This window comes from Notolabrus celidotus, chromosome 7 (assembly GCF_009762535.1).
Source record: "Notolabrus celidotus isolate fNotCel1 chromosome 7, fNotCel1.pri, whole genome shotgun sequence".
NCBI classification, from domain to species: domain Eukaryota; kingdom Metazoa; phylum Chordata; class Actinopteri; order Labriformes; family Labridae; genus Notolabrus; species Notolabrus celidotus.
The window spans coordinates 312673-339760 of NC_048278.1; the positions used below are offsets into that span (position 1 = coordinate 312673).

Here is a 27088-nt window from a genome sequence, read left to right on the forward strand (position 1 = left end):
TGTTAATAATATGAACATATGTGGACATTAATGTAGAGAAGAAGAAGCAAATTGATTGAAATAAATAAGCCATATGTCAGTGTTCCATGAGACAGACGACAGATGTTTCATTAAAAAAATGTAGTTTTTTCCAGGTGTCACATATCACTATATAGTTGCTTAGCCTAGCATACAGTAGGCTAATTTCTATTAAGACAACATTATTTTAAAGATTAGGTTAATTCATATTTTCTTCTTAAATAAAACGTTGAAGAAGAACAAAAAACACTGTGGTATCACTTTAGCAGTTTACCTGCTAATGTTAGCTTAACTGTAGCTAAAGTTTACATTCTGTACTATCTTCATAATCCTCACAGCAAAGACTTCATGATAGTTCTTGTTCATCCATCACTCCTTCACTTCATAGATAGATATATACACTACCGTTCAAAAGTTTGGGGTCACTTAGAAATGTCCTTAATTTTGAAAGAAAAGCACTGTTTTTTTTCAATGAAGATAACATTAAATTAATCAGAAATACACTCTATACATTGTTAATGTGGTAAATGACTATTCTAGCTGCAAACGTCTGGTTTTTAATGGAATATCTACATAGGTGTATAGAGGCTCATTTCCAGCAACCATCACTCCAGTGTTCTAATGGTACATTGTGTTTGCTAATCGCGTTAGAAAGCTAATGGATGGTTAGAAACATCTTGAAAACCCTTGTGCAGTTACGTTAGCACAGCTGAAAATGGTTTTGCTGGTTAGAGAAGCTGTAAAACTGGCCTTTCTTTGAGCTAGTTGAGTATCTGGAGCTTCACATTTGTGGGTTCAATTATACTCTCAAAATGGCCAGAAAAAGAGAACTTTCATATGAAACTCCACAGTCTATTCTTGTCCTTAGAAATGAAGGCTATTCCATGCGAGAAATTTCCAAGAAACTGAACATTTCCTACAACGATGTGTACTACTCCCTTCAGAGAACAGCACAAACAGGCTCTAACCAGAGTAGAAAGAGAAGTGGGAGGCCCCGGTGCACAACTGAGCAAGAAGACAAGTACAGTAGAGTCTCTAGTTTGAGAAATAGACGCCTCACAGGTCCTGAACTGGCAGCTTCATTAAATGGTACCCGCAAAACGCCAGTGTCAACGTCTACAGTGAAGAGGAGACTCCGGGATGCTGGCCTTCTAGGCAGAGTGGCAAAGAAAAGGCCATATCTGAGACTGGCCAATAAAAGGAAAAGATTAATATGTGCAGAAAAACACAGACATTGGACAGAGGAAGATTGGAAAAAAGTGTTATGGACAGACGAATCAAAGTTTGAGGTGTTTGGATCACGCAGAAGAACATTTGTGAGACGCAGAACAAGTGAAAAGATGCTGGAAGAGTGCCTGGCGCCATCTGTCAAGCATGGTGGAGGTAATGTGATGGGCTGGGGTTGCTTTGGTGCAGGTAAAGTGGGAGATTTGTAAAAAATAAAAGGGATTTTGAATAATGAAGGCTATCACTCAATTTTGCAACGCCATGCCATAAGCACTGTCCAACCTGTGGACAGTGCTTGATTGGAGCCAATATCCACCTACAACAGGACAATGACCCAAAGCACACCTCCAAATTATGCAAGAACTATTTAGGGAAGAAGCAGGCAGCTGGTATCCTGTCTGTAATGGAGTGGACAGCGCAGTCACCAGATCTCAACCCCATTGAGCTGTTGTGGGAGCAGCTTGACCGTATGGTACGCAAGAAGTGTCCATCAAGCCAATCCAACTTGTGGGAGGGGCTTCAGGAAGCGTGGGGTGACATTTCTTCAGATTCCCTCAACAAATTAACAGCTAGAATGCCAAAGGTCTGCAATGCTGTAATTGCTGCAAAGGGAGCATTCTTTGATGAAAGCAAAGTTTGAAGGACAAAATTATTATTTCAACTAAAAATCATTATTTCTAACATTCTCAATGTCTTGACTATATTTTCTATTCATTTTGTAACTCATTTGATAAATAAAAGTGTGAGTTTTCATGAAGAACACAATATTGTCTGGGTGACCCCAAACTTTTGAACGGTAGTGTATATCCTGAAGCAACAGTAGTTGAGCAATTCATTGCAACTTCACAACTTCACAAATTTCACAACTTACTGGAAATTATAAGGCTGTGATTTTCAAGGTAGACTGAGTGTGACTCACGATACCAGGTGCCAAAGTACCATTGAACAGGGCTTACTGTACATCTGTCTGTCTGTCTATCTGTCTGTCTATCTATCTATCTATCTGTCTGTCTGTCTGTCTGTCTGTCTGTCTGTCTGTCTGTCTGTCTGTCTGTCTGTCTGTCTGTCTATCTATCTATCTATCTATCTATCTATCTATCTATCTATCTATCTATCTATCTAAAGATTAAAAAATACACTTCAAACAGATTTTCAAGGAGAAGAAGCTTTAATAAAATCTTGGTGCGTGTTCTTCAAAGAAAACCATACCGAACAGCATACTATAAAGTAAAAAAATAACTTCATTTAACAGCAACTTTAAAATCATATAATATATATATCTTACAACACAATTCTTACATTCACAAAATGCTGCATAATACATGTAGCTTTTTACATGAAAATACATTTTCCTCCCGAGAATAATCCATCGTCACCAAAAAGTGCAGCCACGTGTCGGAATCCGGGAACAGCTGAGTCGTATAAAACAACACATAAACATTACAGGATGAACCAGTCGAATTAAAACGATTAGAAATTTCAACATTTTTGTTTTTCTGATCATTTTCTTTAATCTTCAAAATTATACAACTGGTAGCTTCATTATGAGTTCACTATAGGCTGTGTAAGAGTGACTGTTCTCCCCTTGAGTATCCCATGTGAGGATGTGCTGTATTTTCATCTAACAAACTAAAAGTGCAGTAAAAAAAAACTACAGTTTGCAACACTCCCATTTCACCTCCAAAAAGCTGTTTTACAGATGTAACATCTTACAGTCACCAACAGTGAGACTGAGGCTGAAAGCGATAATAAGCAAATGGAATTTTATCCAATAAACACAATTTCATTGCAGGAAGCTGCAGCTTATCAAAAGGGTGCGTCTGTGTTTGTACAGTGCCCAAGCATCTATTTTAGGCTGCATCTAGTTTCTTTTCTGATAACGTCAAAAAAAGAAAAAGATCTTCAAAAAAAGCACCAGTAAGGAAAGTCACAGCTCAACTGCAGTCAGATAAAAACAGCCACAAGTGATTTTAAAAAGTCACTTATTTTGTTTAATAAGAGGAAACTGAGGCCCGCTAACATCATTTAAACAAGCTGTATCCCTACATACAACATGTGGAATCAAAAATACTACATAGGAGCACACCCACTATCACCTTTATATAAAATACAGCACAAACTGTAGCTCAGACTCTCAGAGCTTCACTCATATTATCTTGCAGCCCACATAATGTGGACAATAAAGTCTGTACTCCAAAATAAATATTTAATAAAAGATCGCTCCATTACAGCTTATACTATGAGTGTGATATGTTTTGGTAAACCCAAAATGGCCCAGAAGTGTCTTCAAATTTCTCTTTGAAGTTCTTCTTGTTTGCTCCCAGGAAAAATACACATTTTCAGGATTTCTTCAAACTTAAATAAAAGAATCAGCCATTAAAAAACAAAACTGATGCACTGTTAGAGAAATGTAGAACACTTGGAGTGAGAAAAATAATCTATATTTAAGGATTAACCTCTGAAATTTAGCCAATCTTACATAAATGTGTTTATAGTTTTTGATTTGTAAAAATCTATTTGGTCCTTTTTTAGTCAAAAGAAGAGTTTTAACTGACATCTGGGTGAGAATAAATGACTGATTTTATATTTATTTGACGTGATCTAATCTTTTAAAATGTGGGCTAACTCAGCCAAGGTAGGTTAGAGGTGTGATCATATGTCTTTGGTGTGGATCATTTCTTCATATCTGGGATTCTCCTGTGTTATTTCCACTCCGAGAAGCCTAAAGGAACACAAGGACAGTTCAAAACCGATGTAAGGTACAATTCCTTAAAGTTTGACTTCAATGCAGTGATGTAAAACATGAGATTGTGAGTGAGGTCACGTTATGCTCACCTGCGACTGACTACTGGAGGGATTTGTACTGCTGAAGCCTGAGTATCTCTTCTTCTCTGGTGTGCAGATGCAGGACAGGAAGTGTGCATACTCATCTCTCACCTGCAGAGGGCAGCAAAACACAAAATATTCTCTCCATTGCACTCTCATGTTTTCGTTGTTTCACTTTCTCCATCTGGGTCTGTTACATTTTCTTTCAGCATCATGCATGCACACTCAGACCGCATCCTGCTGGTGTGTCCTACCTGTTTAGACAGCAAACAATGCATGATGAAGACCAGCGCCCCCTGCAGGCTGTTCAGGATAGTGAAGATATACGCCACCACTATGGGGCCCTGTTCAAACAGGAAGGCCCCGAACACCCACATCAGACCCAGTATACACATCTGGGCGATAGCTGTCACTGTGAAAGCTCTGCAGAGAGGAAGAGGGAGGATGAGGGGAGGGGGGATCAGAGAAAGGGCAACAGATAGAGAATGAAAGGAGAGATTAACACGCGCACAAACAGACCAGTGACTCAGTCACCATTTCAGTGTCTGGAAAACCCCTGAAGAGCGGATCCTGGGCACAGCAGCTGGAGCATAGAGACGCTTTATGGAAACTATTGATGGCAATTAGACGGAGCACAGCCAGAGGAAATTGATTTGCATAGAAGATTAGCTTCAGGAGAAACATCCTTTTAAAGAGAAAATTTTTAAAGCACTATTTTGAATGCATTTTGCCTTGTTTGGAGGCGCATCCCTCTCATTCCCATAAATAACTCGCCTTATGATTCACATCAAGATAAAGAGGAGATTGATAGTGTTTAAAGTTTATCATACAAAACACCAGCAGAGAGCAGGGACAGTCTCTCTCTTTAATAACAATCTGACAGGGAAAAATCCCACAAAATTAAAGAGAGGAAACAAATCTTTCCAGAAACCAAAGAAACCTTTTTATTATAATTTAACGCTTTCTGCGTTTAACTAGAAACCTGCTCCCTTAGTTTGAGCACAATATGTTTTCGTTCCCAGTTCCCAGGACTAACATCAACACCACGGACAGATGAATCATTGCATCCATGGAGAGATTTTTTTCATGAGAGCTCTCATGTATTTTACAGCTGTACATGTTTACACAGTGTTATCTACCCAAGCATGGAGAGCAGGACAAAATGGCACAAAAGTAACAACATTACGGAGCAGTCACAGTCGCCACTGTGAAAACATTCTCTACATTTTTCCCTCAAAAATCTCTCACACTCTTTCCATCCATGTATTTTTCCCCTGAAGCAGTCCCATCTCCCCAAAATGAATATGAGCCTGTGTTTGCTTGCACAGTGAGAAGGTGAGGGTCACATTACTCACACATTTCAACTGCATGTGGAGACACAGACGTGGATGCAAACAAACAAAGAGGCTGACCTGATTTTGTGTAGTTTGGAGAGGTCTGGGTTGAGGCTGGTGAACTTCTGGGCGAGCTTCCAAACAGTGATGATGAAGAAGAAGATGTTAAGGATGATGATGAAGCACACGGGGCCGAAGAAGCTCCAGATGAGGCCGTCATTCAGAGACAGCCAGCAGCTGTTAGAAGGAAAGAAACATGTGTTTATGAGAGTTTTTTTTCCCTTACATCACCCAGAGAGATAACAGCAGGTCTGTGTAATCCACTGATGTAATGAAAGCACACATCCTTAAATATAAACACACACAGACACACACAAACTGCAACACTTACTGCTCGTCAGTGCCGTATCCCCCTGGCCTAATGATGGCAGATATAATGAGGATAACAAGAGGCGCTCCGTAACCGGTCAGGTATAAATACAGGGGCCGGATGGTGGCATTAAACACCAGGACTACCATGCGGTACAGCTGCACCCCCTCCAACAGCATCCAGGTGAACACCCCCAAGAAGAAGAAATGGAGCATGGCGGCAACAAACCTGCAGCCGGCCTGTGATGAAACATGAGCAACATGAGGAAATATTTAGGAGTGGTAATCAGATTAGAACAACAGGAACAGAAAGAAACATTAACACATGCACCAGCTTTACAGTTTCATAGTGAGGTCACAGAAGGTCACAGAAGGTCGCAGAAGGTCAGAAATGCTGCTTTTAAAAAGTTAACCTTAAAGTAACATCAGTAAAAACTTATATAAATAAAATCTATAAGTCAAATTGATCATTTTATCCCCTTTGAAGCTCACAGTACTAATGATGTCAAATAAAATAACATTATGAATCACTAATTTTTAAACCAATTAGAAACGCTCAGCATTGGCCCCACCCCAAAAGTTCAGTTGGACCTCTTGAAAGTACTACCTCCCGAGCAGGGGCTTTTCAGGGGGAGATTTGATACCCCAGAACTAAATTTAGACCCTGGTTCCGGCTGTTGAAACACAGAGTTACTTAAAAGGTCCCTAGTTCCTGGGAAAAGTTCCAGCAGTCGAAAAGCACCTAAACATTGTGACTTTCAACCTCTGACTTATACAGTTTTGACCTTTGTGGTTCAAAAAGTCCCGAAAGGGTCTTTTTTTTTTGATTCCTTGCATCAAGATAACCACACAGATCTTCCACTTTAACGTGGCAGTGAAAGGGTCAGAGGTTGCAGAAACACACTGACATTCATGGGAGGAGAACCTCATATTATTATAAACTCTGCTCTGCTTTGGGGCATGTAAACAGGATGATCAGTAGAAGAATGAAAGTCTCTGTAAACACTTAAAATCAAATAACTTTCCTATTTAGGTTATAGAAGTTATTGTAAATGAAGTCACGGTCTGCTCGCACAAACATACCACAGGTTGAGTTTGTGAGATGCCAGCCAGGAACATGAGGTCAGCCAGGAAGAGGCAGACGCAGAGGTGGAGGTGGATGGTGGTTCGGGTCCCTTGTATGGAGCGGCAGAACTTGAACGTGAGGATGCAGAGGATGAGGCACAGCAGGGAGATGATCAGCCCTATCTTGGTCATCAGCTGGAGGCCAAAGGTGTGCTGGACGGAGGAAACACATAAGGTTAGAGGATGTTCAACACAATTCAAGGTTTTGGTTTGATGTTTGTACGACTTACAGGTGAGTGAGGAAGGGAGGGAAACTATGTCAAACATTCTGCATCGAAAGCAAACTTTTGAATAGTCTCACTGTCTTTAAAGCACCAATAACTTCTTTTTTAGCTTCTTGGGGACAGCATCAACAAGGTGTCGGCAACATTTTTTCACAAACATCACATAAAGATCAACATTAGCATCAATTTGTCACGTTTCCTGCTGCAAGGCAAAAATTTGAGCCATATTTCTTCTCTTTGCTGTCACCCAATTTCTGAGAAAACACCCTAAGCAAGCTACATTATTTACAATTAATTTAACATAAATGATGACTTTTTGGATCAGAGTAACATTTTAGAAAATTGACATTCGAGGGTTAACATGAGTCTTGTAGCTCTGCCTCCATCAAACTGCATGAACCATGACCAGAGGCGTCACAAACTGACATAACTGTGTTACCTGAGTCGGGTCACCGTTTTTAAATTGTATTTATTTCCAGTATTAAACAGGCTGTGATGTAAACCAGGGTGCCCTTGGTTTATTGCCCAGCAAATTGAATAGACAGAGTTTATAGCGGAGTTAACAGCTTATAAAATCAGACTCCTTTGCTGCGTTCAAGTCTTGACATTCCTCTGGGACGGACTCTGGTACAGGTACAAAAACTGTTGGAATAAACAGGGGCTAAAGCTAACAATGCTAACATGTATCACACTTTGATGCTTAGAAATAAGCTCAAAAGCAGACCTGCACTGTAAACCCAAACAAGTTGAAATGTCTCAAAATGTTTGCAGTAACTGATTACATAAGAGTTTTAAGTAGCAGAAATACAATTTTTGAGTATAACTGAAATAATAAAATACGGCTTCAGTTTACTCAAAGTTTTCTTTCTTTCTTTTTTTATTTTCAAGTTTCCCCAACTCAAATGTATTTACATTTTTTTATATTTTTATTTCATTAATACTTGATGAAACTAAGTCCATGTCATGATTTGGTTAGTTCAGTTCTTGTGTTTCATGCCTTGGTTCCTCTCCGTGTTTATTCTGTGCTAGTTATCCTTTGTCTTTCTTGAGTGTTTAGTGATCCATGTCTCTTGTTGTGTTTCTTAGTCTAGTCTTGTGTTTCCTGTTTTATTTTGTAGTTCTGAATCCTGGTGTTTCCTGTTTATTCTGTAGTTCTGAATCCTTGTTTCCTGTTTTATTTTGTAGTTCTGAATCCTTGTGTTTCCTGTTTTATTTTGTAGTTCTGAATCCTTGTGTTTGTGTTTCCTGTTTTATTTTGTAGTTCTGAATCCTTGTGTTTCCTGTTTTATTTTGTAGTTCTGAATACTTGTGTTTGTGTTTCCTGTTTTATTTTGTAGTTCTGAATCCTTGTGTTTCCTGTTTTATTTTGTAGTTCTGAATCCTTGTGTTTCCTGTTTTATTTTGTAGTTCTGAATCCTTGTGTTTGTGTTTCCTGTTTTATTTTGTAGTTCTGAATCCTTGTGTTTCCTGTTTAGTTTTTCTTCCTGTCCTTGTGTGTTTCCCTCCTCTTTGATTCCCCTCATTAGTCTCACCTGTGTCCTGCGTTCATACCTGTGTTGATTACTCTGTGTATTTAGTTCCTCTGGTTCCCCTGTCCCTTGTTGGATCATTGTTGGTTTTCCCTGTACCGGTACAGCAGTTTTTCAAGTGTGTGAAGACTTACATGGTGACGTTGATGATGTCATACGCAGCATCCCATGAATAGTAACTCAATAAAATGAATCCACATATAATTAAAACAACATTAACTCAATAATTAATTGTTGGTTGAACTAAATAGCTGGTTTTGAGTGCTGTACCCTTAAAGGGGACATATCACGCTTTTTTCATCAATATATATTGGTCTAAGAGGTCCCCAAAACATGGCTTTAAAGTTTATGCTCAAAAAAACACTTTGAAATCAGATTTTGGCATGCCTGAAAAGCCCTCTTCTTCATTCCTCATCAGAACACTCTGTTTTCCCTCTGACCACGCCCCCTCCGGAAGTGGATGTGCCTCGGCTCTCCAGCACGTTGATCTAATGTTTACATGTTGGCTGAATATACACGGCTGCTCAGAGATCGCGTTACTTCAACCCTCTGAATCTGATCCTGACGGAGAGGCGCCTGTAGCAGGACCTTTCTGAACGATTGGTCACAGATTTAGTGTTTCTTGTTGTTTTATTTATCAGTATGTAGACGTGTGTCTTGGTACACAGCTACGAACATGTAGCTATGTGGCTAGCGCTAGCACTTAGCCATGATAAGTAAAAATCATCCACTAGATCTTCAAATCTGCAGACGTGGGGAGTAAAACCGACCTCTGCCAGAAAGGCAGCAGGACCTTTTATGAAGGATTGGTCACAGACTTAGTGTTTCTTGTTGTTTTATTTGTCAGTATGTCGACGTGTGTCTTGGTACACAGCTACAGCTACGGCTATGAACATGTAGCTATGTGGCTATGCCAATTAGCGCTAGCACTTATCCATGATAAATAAAAATCATCCACTAGATCTTCAAATCTGCAGACGTGGGGAGTAAAACCAACCTCTGCCAGAAAGGCAGCAGGACCTTTTATGAAGGATTGGTCACAGATTTAGTGTTTCTTGTTTTATTTGGCAGTATGTCGACGTGTGTCTTGGTGTACAGCTACAGCTATGACATGTAGCTATGTAGCTATGCTAACTAGCGCTAGCACTTATCCATGATAAATAAAAATCATCCACTAGATCTTCAAATCTGCAGACGTGGGGAGTAAAACCAACCTTTATGTTTATTAAGACAGCCTACAACTAGCATGCCTCCCTCCTAAGCTCCTTGTTACCACACATTTGTGCAGGTAAGGGGGAGGGATTCAGTATTATTTTATACAGTCTATGGGCTGAACAAGCTCCGAGCTCTGACTCCGTGACAGACCGGATATTGTTGTTACGTAACAAAAACACTGAAGTCTGAAACGGCTGGTTTCACACACATTTACAGAAAGGTGTAGAAATCAGAACAGGGGCAGAATGGATTTTTTTCATTCTCGGGGGGTTTGTAGACATGCCAGGGACACATATTTCAGGTAAAGAACCATTAAAAGTCAATTTTGCATGATATGTCACCTTTAAAAGAAACTGCATAAAGTGAAGGTCCTGTGTCTGTGATTTTTCACAGTAGAATAGAGTTAACATTTTTGTTGCTAATAGCAAACAGGAGCTTAATAGCTAACTGGAAGTAGTCTTGAGATTGTGTGTAGATTGCGGAGGTCTGGATTGAGTCTCTAGGGACAAGCAGAAAAGTTCACTGAATGGTTAAGTTCTGACACCTTTGTAAAAAGTAAAAAGTGCATATCTTCCCCTTAATCTCTTGGTAAGATCAACATGTTATGTATGTGTTTATGATGTTAGCATGTCTGTGTGTCTCCCTCTCACCTTCATAGGGTAGCGTGCCATGAGCACTGCAAAGCTGCTGAGGTGCTCACATGTACACGTGGTGTGTGAGGTGTTCGACTGCTGCTGATAGCAACCATCTGTGGACCAGGCTCCTCTCTCACTCCAGTATGCACAGACGTAGCTCACCTCAGAGGACTCCTCTGTGCCCTGCACACAAACATTGTTATGCAAAAAGCAGCCAAAATACTTCATGTACTATATATCATCAACCAGCAGCAGAACAACACAGAGAGAAGACTACTAGGAGGACTACCAGATGTCTGAGGGTGATGTTAACGGGGCGGCTCAGGTTCTGGGGGGAAGGGTTGGAGACCACGACCGACACCACTCTGGAGAAGATCTGAAACAAGGGATCAACGCCATTTTTCTTAAGTCCTGAGAGCTCCTCAAAGGAGCCGTTCACAGACCGCTCCAGGTTCTTGTAGCTCAATAATGCGGCCATAGCAAAACCTGTGAAAGACAACAAGAGATATGAGAGAACATCTGACATGTAGAGGAAAATTCAAGAGGAGAAAAGAGAAGCAAAGAGGTTTACCAGGGTATGCTCCTGCCCCAGCAGCTGTTGACCAATCAGTGTCTAGACTAGCGTTCTCACTGCTCAGATGGACGGGTCCTGTGGGTTGAGTCTGTCCCCTTTGCACTGCAATCTCTGCGTCTGTGTCACAGTTTACATTCAACACTTTTATCCTTCAGACCACAGGATGTGAACCCCAGCAGAGATCATGAACTCTGTTACCTGTCTTGTTGGTCTCTATCCTGGTGCGGTTGCGTTTGAGCTGTGGGCCAATTACTCTAATGGAGTTCTCCACAGCTCCCAGCAGTCCGCTCACGTCCTCGCTGCTTTCCAGCTGATCCGGGGACAGGATGGCGTCAGTCGCTGTGAAGAGTTTCTGTGCAGAGACAAGAGGGTGGGGTTGAGTTGAGGATACTGCATGCTTTTGTGTGTGTTTGTGTTTTGCATCTGCGGCTCTGACCTCCAGGAGAGCCTCTCCATCTGACCTCCCTCCACTAGCGGTAGTCGGGTTGGACAGAGCCAAGCAGCTGTTTCTCATCATGGACAAAATGTCTGCCAGGCCTCCGAGCGACTGAGGGAGGGAGAATAAAAGGCTTTTCAGTTTGCTCCTTACTAAAGTTAACATGTGATAAACTCTAATGGGCACAATGGGGGTCTAGTAAATGAAGGAACTCTGAGCTGCTTTACATTAGTGGTAGGAACAAGTGCAAAGCCTTTCTTTATCAGAAGAACATTGTGTATTTACTGTAAAGTTTACCTGTGAGGGCAGAATGTCCGCACTGAAGGTGTTACAGTCGAGCGCTAAAACAGGAGAGAAACATCAGACCGTCATCACAGCAGGAAATGTTTATTTTTACTTCTCTTTGCATTGCAAAGAGGTGATTACATCTAAGGAGGTAAACTTCAGCACTGAACAGAAACTCACAGCACAGATTATCTAGAATCAGAGAGGAGAGTAAAGGCCGAGGGAGACTTACAGTAAAGAGGACACATGGAAAAATGGCGGTGCTTTTTGTAAAGTTGTGCGCACTGAAAATAACAGCTAATCCCAGAGCAACATTTAACATTTATATTTAACATTTGGATTATATTTAACATTTATATTAAACATTTAACATTTATATTATATTTAGCGTTTGGATTTAATAGTGATTGTAACTGAATATATTTTTCACAACAAAATTAAATGTGAGGAAGATCACAAATATTGCTCTAAATGTGATTAAAAAAAGGGACTTTTAAAAATCAACATTTTGTTTTTATGACCTTCAGAGATAAATGTGGAGAATTGTAGCTGTTATTTTCAGTGTGCACAACTTTACAAACAGCTCCCTATACGCATTTGCATGAAGGAATGTGTGTGCGTGCGTGCGTGTAAACGTGCAGATAGCAGAATTTAAAGCTGGGGTTGGTAGTCAGATTTAGATCCACTTTTTGTTATACTGGTTAAAATGATCTTTCTGTCCGGATGGTAATCAATACATAATGTGTTCTTAAAAAAGAGGTAAACAAAGCTGCTATCTACAGCCGGAGTAAACCTGGGAAAACACCAACCAATCACCATCATTAGGGTCCAATTTATGAAACCAATCAAATCCCATCCTGCCGTTCTGCCCGCCTCCTGCAGAGCGTACATTTCCCCGGCGTTCACTCCCCGTCCCCAGCCTCTGCTTCCCCTGACTCTATTTACTGCCCCTCTCGCTCGACCTCAGGCCTGTCCCCTCTGACCCGATGAGGTACTTTGCTCAGGACTGTAGTCCGGATCAGAGTCTAACAAGCTCTCACCATGGGGGCTCTGACAAGCAGAAGAATTAATGACATTTAGTAAGTCCTATTATGTATTGTAGCGTCTGGATGCTGTAAGGATGACGAGCCAGTTAGTGAACACGTTGAGCTTTACTAACCCGTCACTGTCGGCCATGACCACGTCAACCAACAAAGCAACAATCAATGTTTGAATGAATGAAGAACTTCTCCTGCCTGTCTGTCCTCTCTCCGCTCGCTGTGAGTTGTGAGTACTAACAGCAGCCATGTTTGTTTGTGTTTTTAACTTTCACCGCTGTTTACTGCTGAGTGAGACATGAGTTGACGTAGTGCAAAACACAAACACTGTGCTGAGGACCAGTTTTGAATCAGTCACGATCAAATGGTCGTGAATCAGCTGCACTTGTGCATGTGAGCGGCTCCGAGGGGAGGGGGGGAGGGGTTAGACGGAGTATTGAGGAAATGCTACATTCAAATTCATGCTAGTTTTCCAGGACTACCAACCCCCCTCCCCTTGGAGCTCCTCCAAAACGACGACCCCACTCGCATGCACGAGCGCCACTGATTGGCGACCATATGATGGTGACTGATTCCAAACCGGTCCTCAGCACATGGTTTGTGTTTTGCACTACAACTCATGTCTCACTCAGCAGTAAGAAAACACCAAAACATTTTCATAGTGAAAGTTAAAAACACAAACAAACATGAAATGTACGCTCTGCAGGAGGCGGGCAGAACGGCAGGACAGGATTTGATTGGTTTCATCATTTGGCTCCTGATGGCAGGGATTGGTTGGTGTTTTCCCAGGTTTACTCCGGCTGTAGATAGCAGCTTTTTTTTAACCTCTTTTTTAAGAACACATTATGTATTGATTGCCATCAGGACAGAAAGATCATTTTAACCAGTATAACAAAAAAGTGGATCTAAATCTGACTACCAACCCCAGCTTTAAGTAAGAAGGCATATTTGGAACGCCACTTGAAGACGTTACAAGACTGATTTCTCTGCAGCAGTCAATGTCTACCAGACCTGACAGCAAGGATGTAATGATAGCATCTTATTATGTCAGTCACATACTAAACACAACCCTAATCTATTTAGAGGCAAACCTCAAATATCCTGCACACAGACTTTAAAATGTGGAGTTTTAAAGACACGATGTGCAGAAAGGAGATGCAGAAGAATGAATTAAACACTCACCGGAGCATGGGGTCCTGTCATTGCCAAAGCTAGTGAATCCTTTGTCACATTTGCACCAGTAAGTCCCATTGAGATTTTTACAGGTCCCGTTTGCTCCACAGATTTCTTCACTCCTTACTACAGCTTCGTTGCATTCATTGATGTCTGTGTGAGAGACAGGAACAGAGACATCAAATCAACACTCCTACAGTGAAAGCAGCTGTCATGTGAGTGTTTTGTTGTTGGAAAGATCCACAGTCAGTTCTTTCCCGGCAGCTGGTGACATAAAACGTCCTCTTGCCAGATTGAGATAAAAACTGTGACCGGTTGTTTTGTGGTTGAAGTCAGAGATTAGAGGGATTTCTGAGAGTTGAATCATGTTGAAAAATGACTTGACATTTCAGAGCTCATTTCAAGACAGGAAGCTATTAATTTTGAAGATCTTGCATACTGTTTAGGAGGTCGGGGGTCTGTGAGCCATTTTAGACTTTCACAACTGTGGGGAGTTTTATTTAAATGTGCATATACTTGAAAAGTAGGTCATCGGAGGAGTTGTTTTCCCCTTCTAAAAAAGAAAAATGTGAAATGATTTGAAATAAAATGACTAATTCATTCAGGAGTTTTGCAACGTTAACCCTTGTGACTAGCATCACTTGCCATGACAGCTTTATGACTCTCCTCTACTTGTGTCAAAGTCACTCTGACTTTTATCAGTGATCACTGAGGCTTCAACCAAAGTACACAGCGTCATCCTAAAGTTAATGATGTTACTCTGCTCAGCCCTGATGGCACACATCTCGTTACTCAATGCCAAATGTGAGAAAATCATCTACAATATACAGTCGGTGTGATATCCTGCTAATAACAACACAGCATGTCTGCATTGCCCAGCACAGATCTGACTTTATTTAGACTCAACCAAGACAAGTGGTGTAAGACGTGTTTGTTTGTCGGCATTGTTTACACTGCTGTGATACTTTGTGGATTGAAACACAAGCCATCAATGCAAGTGAGCCAAACCAGCAATGTTGAGATAATCAAACAAACACAAACACTCTAGTCAAAGTTTAGAGGACTGTGTAAGTGTGTTAAGACATAACTTCAGCCAACATGTTTCTGGCCTCTTTTGCGTTTGTGTATTTGAGTGTATTTAAAAATGGATGACAAGACATATCCTCCAAAGTGAAGCCAAAATATTTGGAGCTCCCTTTACTGACTGTCTGCAGTATTGATCATAAAGCGTGCCACTTCCATCAGAACAGATGGGACATGAGTCAAACTCAAGCAGTAGCCTTTAGTGTTGGTAATGAAGCCAAAGAGCAAAAAACTGCAGATCCTTGAGTGTCCACTGGAGGCTGGCTCCAAAAGCCAAGGAGACCCCATTAACACCCATGTTAAAAATGCTGCTACAATGGCCACTTAGCAGCAAAAATCCAAAAGGTTTACAGCTGGTTATTAACAATATTTGGTCTGACTAGTCGATTTCTCTATTCGTACAAACTGTCTTGGTGGCTGAACTCATCTGTTTTGACAATATTAAGGTTACAAGTTTTACATTTCCAGGCATAATTAGGGGCATGGCTGACTTGGTAGCTGTTAACCAGGAAGCTTAAAGCCTGTCTCAGCTCCACCTCTCTGCTTGTGTCTAAACTGGCCCCAAAGTTAGGTTGAGTCAACATTTCCAATCTGGTGACCGCCATCGTTGGGCTTCAAAATGTCTCTTCAGAAACCAGTAAGTGACGACTCGGAGACTACGTCCATGCTTTATACAGTCTATGGTCAAATCTTATCGTGTTCTTTTATTTCTTGTGTTTTTTATCTGTCTGTAAAGCGACCTTGAGTGCTCTGAAAGGCGCTTCTAAATAAAATGTATTATTATTATTATTTTTATTATAAAACCAAAATACAAGTCAAATAATTTTATCGTCATATTTCTGAACAAATGACTCGCCTTAATTCGGTCGATCTAGATTGAGGCAAAGAAGAGTTGAGGCGAGCCTTGTGATATTACTTTCCCATCATTACTGCACAGAATATCCGACTGTAACTCCTCTGTGTTTCCTTAAACTGCCCTGACTTATTCTTGTGGCATGAAACCATGAACAGATGTACAGATGTAATATTTCAGTTGCAGCTGGAGGAGAGGAGGTCTATCTCTACAACGAAGAACATTGATTGGACGGTGATCAGTGTTTATCAGAGGATGATCTCTTGTCCTGAACATAACCTGCTCCAGATGAGGTGAGGTGTTCAGCATAAGTTACCATCAGAGGTGGGTAGAGTAAACCGAAACAGTACTCAAGTAAAAGTACTGTTACTTTCTAATGATGTTACTCAAGTAGAAGTAAGAGTACTCATAGAAATAAGTACTTGAGTAAGAGTAAATAAGTACCTAAAAAAAAATCTACTTAAGTAGTGAGTAACTTGTGAGTAGTATCATATATAAAATTGTACTGTATTGGAAATGCTAATAACAATGTGAAGTGCACACTGCCTTTAATAAAGTGACATAAATAGGAAAATGCCAAAATGAATGCTGTTAGGCATGGTTTACTTTCAAACATTAAAGAAAGAGAAGCTGCACTGTGCACAAACTAATGTACCCGCTTTCATTTTTTAAAACAAGCTAGAACTTCAAACTGTCTGAGATATCATCAGAACTCCAGAACATCAATACTCCAACATTACAATAAAAAATATATCTATGCCTTCCAAACTTTCTTTTTTAACCTTTAACTTATTTTCAGTACATCTTACTTAAAAACATAACTTGAAAATACTAAAACAACTTGGAAGTGTTTAAAAAGGCCATGAACTCAGTCCTGAAGAATCTCTCTGAGGTGACTGTTGGGCTTCAGAAGCAGCTGTTTTTATTAGCATGCTACCTTACTGCTCTTATAAGTTACTTTAGATTACTTTCCAACATTTCTAACATGCTTTTAAGATTTTATGTTAACCAGTATGATCCTAAGCTTACCTAACTGTACCTCACCATGACATGCTTTTAAGATTTAATATTAACTACTATGATCATTAGCTTACGTAACTGATAACTCACCATGACATGCTTTTAAGATTTAATATTAACTAGTATGATCATTAGCTTACCTAACTGATAACTAACTATAACATGCTTTTAAGATTTAATATTACCCTGTATGATCCTTAGCTTACCTAACTGATAACTCACCATGACATGTTTTTAAGATTTAATTGTTCTATAAGCTCAAGATTTCCACCGTATAGATAAAGTAAGCAGCACATAATGTGACTGTTTCTCCTCGTCATTTAGAAGTTATGAGAGAGTCTGGATTTTGGGTACAGGGTAAACATGTTCCTCCAAAGGGGACGCAGGTATTACGCAGCCTCTCTCCCCAGCTGTAGGTGGAGGCGGGGGCGGAGCTACTTCTCCGTTCATTCAGTGTTGAGGCTATTTATAGCTCTGGATCAGAAGGGGCCGCGTGAGAGATCGGCCGAGTATAAAACATATAAAATGTAGAAAAAAAGGAACGGTAAAAGTAGCGACTGGACAGCCCAATGTAAAGAAGTAAAAGTACATATATTTTAACACAAATGTACTTGAGTAGGAGTAAAAAGTACTCTGCAAAACAAATACTCTCAGAAGTACAATTTTTTGAAAAAACTACTCAAGTACATGTAACGGAGTAAATGTAACTCGTTACTACCCACCTCTGGTTACCATAATGATCTACACAAGTAAGAAGTGAAACACACTTACCCACGCAGCCAACAGAGCTGTTGGCGTACCCAAGACGGCAGGTGCACTTGAATCCCCCAATCGTGTTCGTACAATTTGCACCATGACCGCATTTATTAGGAACGCTGCACTCGTTGATGTCTGACAGGGGAAGAGTTAAAGATGCGTTAGAGTCCATGTAAAGACACACACAGCCCACGCACAATGACTCACACTCACTCACTCACCTTGACACTGTCCATCCAGCCCTGTGAAGTTAACGGCTCCTCTGATGTTACTGTATCCTTCCAGACAATGACAGTAGAAGCTTCCATTCGTGTTGATGCACTTTGTGTATTTCCCACATGGATCTGGGTGACCTGCGCACTCATTATTGTCTGTAGATGAAGATTGAAATGCATCAGGAAACAACTTAAGCGCTGTAAATAAGCTCTTCTTCTTCTTCGGCCACTATGATGCAGGAGTTTTTATAATGCTGTTTCTTGAAGTTGTGTTTATATTCACTGGTTGCTTAAATGTGTGTTCAAACCACTGCTGATGTTTTCCTTGCAGCACAGTGAGATTTAATCCACGCTTTAATACCTTAAATGGCAAAATATCGGGATATGTCATTAATACGGGTTAATATCCTGGTCAGCTCCATTAAGAGGTATTTCATATTCTGTATGAGTTTGTGTCTCCATTAGAAGCTAAATAAACCCGTGGTGGACAGAAGCGGCACACTGGAGGGGGATTAAAAACAAACCGAGGTGTATGCATGTTCTTACCGGTACATTCGTCGTCTTGTAAGTTGAAACCAAGGGGACATTCAGAGGCACATTTCTCCAGCAAACACAGCACAACTGTGTAAAGAGAGAAACCACAGAGAGACATTTAAATCTCATAACACCAAAGATAGACACAACAATACAGCACAGGAAATACACATTATGGGGAATCATTTGGAGACTTATCCAGTTTAACTTTTCCCCTCTACTTGGGGCAGCTTGGACTTGCTCCTGGTGGCTCTTCCTGTTTGGGTGTTTATTGGTTTATTTGGATCCCCATCAGCTCCAGCATGGCAGAAGCTATTCTTTCTGGGGCCCGCAGTTTAAATTTGGCGATGCAATACATAATAATACAATATGGGATTGGATCAGTTAGTACAAAATAAAGTTGTCATAACGCAAGTTCAGGAACAGGACCACGCCTCCAAAATCAATCTAATCACCTGCAGCTCTCTATGACCTGTACAATTATCTGAATCTTTGTATATGAGCCTACCTGACTCATTCTCTCTTGTTCGTCTCAGTTCTCAACACCCTCGCCCCCAAACCTCACTACTTTCCTCTCTTCCTTTCCTTTCCCTTCCTCTCCTCTCCTTTCCTTTCCTGTCCTCTCCTCTCCTCTCCTCTCCTCTCCTCTCCTCTCCTCTCCTCTTAATACAGAAACCAAGGGGGGTTACTGAACCTGAGGAGTGTCAAGACTTGTCCCCACCCTGCGTCTCAACCCTCCTATTTCTGACGATTTGAAATACCTCAACCCCTACTCATCCCTTCTTACCTCGACACCTACTCATCCCTCCTCACCTTCAATCACTGCTCATCCCTCCTTTCCTCGACCCCTACTCATCCCTCATTTTCTCGACCACTACTCATCCCTCCTTACCTCAACCTCTACTCATCCCTCCTTTCCTCGATTGCTACTCATCCCTCCTTACCTTCGACCCCTACTCGTGCCTCCATTCCTCGACCCCTACTCATCCCTCCTTTCCTCGACCCCTACTCAACCCTCCTTTCCCCGACCCCTACTCAACTCTCCTTTCTTAGAACCCCTACTCAACCTTCCTTTCCTCGACCCCTACTCATCCCTTCTTACCTTCGACCCCTACTCAACCCTCCTTTCCTTGACCCCTACTCATCCCTTCTTTCCTCGACCCCTACTCAACTCTCCTTTCTTAGACGCCCTACTCAACCCTCCTTTCCTCGACCCCTACTCAACCCTCCTTTCCTCGACCCCTACTCATCCCTTCTTACCTCGACCCCTACTCATCCCTCCTTTCCTCGACCACTACTCAACTCTCCTTCCTTAGATCCCTACTCATGCATCCTTTCCTTGACCCCTACTCATCCATCCTTTCCTGGACCCTTTAGCTTGTTTAAATTAAATTCTTAAAAGTGTCCTATTGTGTGTTTTCATTTTTGATATTCAACAATGTATTTCTGTATTTATGCACCACAGTGAGTCCTGTTACAAATATAATCATAATGTACGAGGGTGCGGTCTTGCTATTGAATGGATATTTGGTACAGTAGCCTCTGCCGTCAGTGTGTGCATGTGTGTTACAGATGGAGGTAGTCTGTGACCTCCAGGGCTCCTAATGAGCCCATCATTGAGAGCACCTGCCCTCATTGCACCCAGCTTGAGCTCATCAGCCTGGCAGCTCAATCAAAGGAGCTCCTTTCCCTCAGTTAGGTGTGTGCAACAGAGAAGACAACACCTTCAGTTGTTTCCTCTGGGTTCTGTTTGAAGAGTGTGTTGTGAGAGAGTGTGTGTGTTTGTGGATGTATTGTGGAGGGAAGGAGGGTGGCAAAAGGATAATTAAAAAGAGGATAGATCTCTCAGGAGAGTTTTTTTGCAGATTACAGTTGGTTTAGTCCTGTTCCTTAGTTTGTCTACTCTTTGTAGTAGAATTAGTAGGTGGCTGTGGAGCTTTACACCTCCACTCCACCTGTTAGACCCCAAAGGCCTTACATTTGTTTGTATTTGATGGTTTTAAGTTTCTTTTTGTTAGTGTCCCTGTCCATGACCTTCATGTCATGCAGCTTGCAGACACGTAACAGTGTCTGAATGTGTGTGAATGTGTGTGCATGTGTGTGAATGTGTGTGCATGTGTGTGAATGGGTGTGGATGTGTGTGCATGTGTGTGAATGGGTGTGGATGTGTGTGCATGTGTGTGGATGTGTGCGCATGTCTGTGAATGTGTGTGAATGGGTGAAAAGGTGTTAAAGCATTTGAAGTAATCAAATGACTAGAAAAATACAGAACAAGTACATCTATTGAGTGTTGAACTTGGCTCCAGCAGCCACTTCTGCAGTGACAGTGGAACACCTGAGTAATAATGAAACCCTGCACACGGTGGTGAAGCCACATTTTCATTCTAACCACCTCCCTGAGAGTCTCTCTGTCTCTTTTTTTATTGACACATAGAGATAAGATCACAGAGCTGATAATGAAACATGCAGATCTGATATTTTCAACCTTTACGGTAACAGAGCTTCTAATAAACATATTGTCAGGTACCTCTGCTCTTCTCTAACGGTCTCTTGCTAAAGAGGAAGCTGCTGCAATCTGCTCAGATTGACAGTTGTGCTTACTCAGAGTCATGGCAACACAACTAAATCCAAACATCAACAGCAAGCTTTCAAACCACTGCTGCAGCACAATTCACTTCTCCATCCGTGTTAATCATTTTTCACCTCTGTCACTATGAGCCTGTTCATAACTCTAACACTTCTCAAAGTAGGACAGACGTGGTTTATCATCAAAGAGGAGATTGTTTGTGGCAGAATGAACACACACATCAACAGATCTTAAATTTGTATACTGGCATCAGGATCATTTGACTGTAAATAGTTTGGGACTTTTCAGCAGGGCGAGTCCGGACCTTTTTGACTGTGGGGACCAAACTGGGACACTGAGGCATGGTCGGCAATGGGCCATCCCTCTGGACACGCCCCTGGCCTCTTATTAATAGAGAGGTCTCTGAGTCACTCGTTTCCAGATACATTTTATTTTCAGCAGCATTTCATTTTATATTGAAAGTTTGTACAGCCATTCATCATCCCCTTAGGATGAGCCATTTAATACTGAGTGATCCCTTCATCTTTGATCCTACACCAGCACCAGGTCAGAGTTTCTCTTATCAAAGAAAATATCTCAATATCTGACAGGATGGCATCCCCCTTTCCTCGATCCCAACTCATCCCCCTTTCCTCGACCCCTACTCATCCCTCCTTCTTTGACCCTACTCATCCATCCTTTCCTCAACAGCTACTTATCCCTCCTTTCCTCAACCCCTACTCATCCCTCTTTTCCTCAACCCCTACTCATTCCTCCTTTCCTTGACACCTACTCATGCCCATTTCCTCGACACCTACTCATCCCTCCTTTCCTCGACCCTTACTCACCCTCTTTTCCTCGACCCCTACTCATCCCTCCTTTCCTCAACCACTACCCATCTTTACTTCTTCGACCCCTACTCATCCATCCTTTCCTCAACCCTTGCTAATTCATCCTTTTATCGACCATTAATCATCCCTCCTTGACCCCTACTCATGCCCATTTCCTTGACCCCTACTCATGCCCATTTCCTTGACCCCTACTTATCCCTACTTCCTGGACCCCACTCATCCCCTTTTCCTCTATCCTTGCTCATCCCTACTTCTTCGACCCCTAATCATCCATCCTTTCCACGACCCCTTCTCATTCCCCTGACCCCTACTCATCCCTAATTTCCTTGACCCTGCTCATCCCTACTTCTTCAACCCCTACTCATTCATCCTTTCCTCGATCTCTACTCATCCCTCCTTTCCTCAAGACCCACTCACCCCTATCTTCGTCCACTACTCATCCCTCCTTTCGTCTTATCATATAAAATATCTCGATATCTGATGTGATGGCACAAATTGTGTCCAGACATTCATGGTTCCCAGAGTATGCATCCTCTGGAATCCACTGACTTTAACCAGGCTACATCTGCCGTCCTTCAGGAAAGTTAATTATCAACCTTCTTTGGTTTAACTATGCTGTGTTATAGTCCATCTGGTTAACATGCGTACATGACTCACTGTGTCTCTCTTTAACCACATGTTCCTGTTTTCCCCTGAGGACTAAGACAGGTTAAACCAAAGTACAAATTCTTGTCTACTTAAATCACAAGTTAACAAGGAGAGTAACTAATCTGAACCTTTCTTTCATGTGACCTTGTTAGGAACAGAAAGTGTTGAAACACAGGTTTCCCCTTACGTGTGTGTGTGTGTGTGTGTGTGTGTGTGTGTGTGTGTGTGTGTGTGTGTGTGTGTGTGTGTGTGTGTGTGTGTGTGTGTGTGCGTGCGTGTGTGTGATTGTGATGATTGAGAAAAGGACAATAAACTAAAAGGGGAACTTTAGAGTTGAGTAAGTTTTGAGTTAATGATCTACTTTTTGTTTCATTCAGACACAGATTATTTTAATCTCAGGTGGTTACAGCAAAACACCTGAAGGTCTTTTTTTCTTGAAGAATATAAAATTGTAATTCTTAATCATTTTCTTTTACTCTCTCTATTACCAATGCTACTACACTTCATTAGCTTCACTCTGTCAGCTTTTAGTGTTTTTTTTTTTCCACAAATGAAGTTAAGGTGTTAACTTAAATTCGGGAGCAGGACCACGCCTAAACCACACCCTCAATCACCTGACAAGCCTACTTAAACCTAGCAAGACTACTCAACCGTTCGTCTGTTACTCTTCAGCCCACCCTCCCTCACCTTGCTTTGCTTCAGTTGCCTTTTTCTTATCCCTTACTACTCAACTTGTCTCCGCTCTTTTGTGCCCTTGTCTAATTCCAGGTACTGCCTGGGATCAAGATCAGCTCCGGCTAGGATAATGCCAAGATGTAATCCCCATCCTGAGTCTCCATCTTCTGGGCTATACGACGCACAATAAATCATTACATGTTCAAACTTATATCCTCGTGTGGCGTGGTCCTTGCTAGTGAAGTCAGGAATAATGAGTGTTTTTGATAACACATTATTTATTCATCTTTGTGTTTAGAACTCTTTGTTTTGCCTTAAGTAGATTCTGAGTGTGTGTGGGTGTGTGGGTGTGTCTGTGTGTGTGTGCGTGTGTTTGTGTGTGTGTGTGTGTGTGTGTGTGTGTGTGTGTGTGTGTGTGTGTGTGTGTGTGTGTCTGTATGTGTTTCCTCGTAGTTGTTTACTTCCCCCTGATAAACTCCACCCACCTTTCCAATTCTTGCTGTCACATTACCTCTACATCACAACAGACACGTGTCAGTCACATTTAGTGATCCATGAGTAACCGTTTAAGGAGACAACAGCGCCCCCTCATAGAGTGTTAGTCAAAAATAGTCCTTCTGCTGTTTCCTTTGCTTGATCACAATGAGCCCTCTGTTGTGGAGTGACAGAGCTGGAGCGCTCACAGTAACTCCACTTTAAGAAAGCAGACAGAGTTTGTCAGAGAGTGTGTGAAACAGTGTAACTGAGTCTGACTCTATGACTTAATAACTGTGGACGGGAAACAAAGCCTGGAAACACACAAAGACTGACTCTGTGCTCACTTGCAGCTGACTTTCATTCAGCAGTGAGTGGAGTGCTGGATGAGAAATGTTGTCTGTCACATAAACTGTCCTTTCTCAACGTCTGCTCTGTTTCACTTCTCTCTATAATGCATTTGATTTAGTCTGCCTCTCGTCCTGCTGCTCTCCATCTGGGCCAGAATCAACATGGAATTTATAAACGCTGCTAAAAGGTAACTGTCACTCTGCAGCTCGTCACTGTGGTGAAAGTGTGCAGCCTCCATTGCATGCATCTGTATGTAGTGCAGATGCATTTGTGGCGGCCTTTAATCCTTTTTGGTTGTGAATCCTTCTACGACATTTCTGAATCACTTTGAGTTTTGTATTCAGTCAGTATGACAAAAGCATTGATTCAGCTCGTGTTTGACATCCTATAGCTGCACATGAACTGAGATCCAGACTCTGGAGCAGCTGTTTAAACTCTTCCCCTGTGTAAAGGACTAAAGTACACTCTTTTTGGATCACACATCATGGAAAACTTCTCTTAGGGAAAGGGTTGAGCGTTCTCCTTTGGGTTGGCGCTGTATTATTTTTATATTAGATTATATAATTTGAATAATTGACACTGTCGCCTCTGAAACTGGGGTTCCTATCGGCCAAAGTGCATTTCAAACGGTGTCTTTAGGCCCACAATGAATCTACTTGAGACAAAACAAAGAGTTATAAACACAAAGATGAATAAACTACGTGTTATCAAAAACACTCTTTATTCCTGAAAAATACTAAAAGCTGACAGTGTGAAACTGACTCTCCTTTTGGCTCAGTTTTTGGTCTCCACCAGCTTTTTACATGTCAAAGTAGGAGCTAAATGATGCACTGCTTTCACAAACGTTGTCTTTAAACTGATTCTGCACTATAAATCTGGATCATCAGACTCTGTTGCGTTCAGTGACGGCATTCTGCAGGAAATAAGGTTTATGAGAGAAGTGAAAACCAAAACCACAACACCATGAGCCTGAAAACCGAAACAATGGTACATGGTAAAAGGACTGTGTTTAGACAACGCTTCCTCTCGTCTTCTGACCACTCAGAGCGTTTTTAAATTACATGTCACATTCATGCATTCACACCACATTCACACACGCTGCAGGAAGCTTGATGCCCTGTGAAGCAGCGTGAAACTGAACTGTCCTGTGGAGTGGCCCCTTACGCATCGTTATTTAATGCAGTGTTTTTTAATGAAATTTATCACACATGCTGTCAATGTTATATTTAGTACTTCTGCTTTTCTGAAAACTTGAATCAAGCAAACGACCAGACAACAGGAACAGACAAGACGCTTATGATAAAGATACATTGATTGATTGATTTATTAAAGACTTCACTGATTGTACGGAGTAGAATTTGTTGTGATAAGATGTGATACTTTTTCAAGACACGCATCAAGAAAACTCCATATTTTAGGATTTATATCTGGACCTGTCGGATCAATGTGGCATCTGTTAAGAATATTAAAGTTAGACAAATACACTGATGCAGTGTATTCCACATTTTACTGGTCTAACTCAGGACTTTACTATAGTACCAGTACAGCCTAACCCTAACTTATTCATCTAACCCCAGGGCACACCTGGATCTTTTCAGGACTCACCAGCTGCCCGTCCTCTTCTTGTTACACTTTCTCTTTGCAATTCATAAAAGCACCTAAAGCTCATTACTCATGGTGCACTACGAGATGCTTGTGTCCTTTTGTGGGCATTATAATGACGCTCACTTGTCTGAGTAAGCTACTGTAAGCTAAAATAACCAAAGATACTGTTTACAGTTTATATAGCCTGATGGACTAATGGATAAAAGCATGGTGATGCAGAGGTTCTCTGTTGGTTTGGCACACTGAATCAACATTACCCTTTGGTATCTTTATGGCACTTTAAAAACTGTAGAAAATCTGTGAGTATAGGCCCACTAAATAAAGCAACAAATTGTATACAATTTCAGCACTTTTTTCACTTCTAGCTCTGCTTTAACTTCTTCATTATAAACTCTAGCTATGATCACAAATATCCCCATTCAAGTTTTGTGGCTAACTCGATAAGTGGTAATACATTTTCCTTGTGCTGAGTCATTCTGTGCCTTCAGACATCACTTATTTCAGCCTGACAGACTAGTCATTACTTGTGTGTTAGTCCAGGGACAGAGGTCCTTCCAACACATCTATCACTCTGACCCCCGTCCATACATCACAAAAACAAAGTGACCACAGCCTGACAGGACTATATCATTACCTCCATACGCCCCATGTGGAAACGTTTCCTGGAAAAGTTGCAATCTGTTAACCAAATAATGAAGTGTAGTAGAATATGTAATAGAGAGTAATATAAAATGATTAAGAAATACAATTTTATATTCTTTTAGATAAAAACACCTTTAGGTATTTTTGCTGTAACCACCTGAGATTAAAATAATGTGTCTGAATGAAACAAAAAGTAGATCATTAACTCAAAACTTACTCAACTCTAAAGTTCCCCTTTTAGTTTATTGTCCTTTTCTCAATCATCACAATCACACACACGCAGGCACACACACACACACACACACACACACACACACACACACACACACACATATATATATATATATATACACACACACACACAAACATTGTGCTCTCATGGGCTCATTGATAGACTTACCGTAAAGGAGCAGCTCCTTCCCAGACCCCATGACAGGCAAAACAATAATCCCTCACAAACAACTGATGATTTAAAAACAAACTTTTCTATTTTCAAGTCCAGAAATTGAAGTTTGGATCCAGACAGTTAAAAAACTCTGAACAGATTGTAGTTCTTTAGGCTTCCTGTGGACCACAAGACCCACGAGGTGTGAAAGACAAATGAAGATTGAAGGTAAATCCGTCTGTTGAGGTTAAAAGTGAGTGTGGCCGGAAAGTAACGGTGAACCTTTACTTGCTCTCTTCCCCCGCTCAGATTCAGACTCCCAGTCTGAGCACGCCTCTCTCTCCCTCTTGATTCCCCCTCCCTCTCTCTGTGTCTCTCTCTCTCTCCCTCTTGATTCCCCCTCCCTCTCTCTGTGTCTCTCTC

The 27088-nt window shown here is 41.3% G+C and overlaps 1 protein-coding gene across 1 annotated transcript; it reads right to left on the bottom strand.

Moving 5' to 3' along the window:
• Positions 1-2501: 2501 nt before the first annotated feature.
• Positions 2502-26978, bottom strand: LOC117815249 (adhesion G protein-coupled receptor E1). Its single transcript, XM_034686849.1, has 17 exons — positions 26681-26978; positions 18481-18555; positions 17941-18090; positions 17735-17854; positions 14017-14160; positions 11810-11853; positions 11513-11623; positions 11275-11428; positions 11074-11193; positions 10792-10988; positions 10518-10685; positions 6858-7052; positions 5797-6014; positions 5484-5642; positions 4326-4494; positions 4081-4182; positions 2502-3967 (listed from the first exon to the last, which is right to left on the bottom strand). The coding sequence occupies exons 1-17, from the start codon at positions 26709-26711 to the stop codon at positions 3926-3928; spliced, it is 2199 nt and encodes a 732-aa protein (XP_034542740.1). The 5' UTR covers positions 26712-26978; the 3' UTR covers positions 2502-3925.
• Positions 26979-27088: the final 110 nt, after the last annotated feature.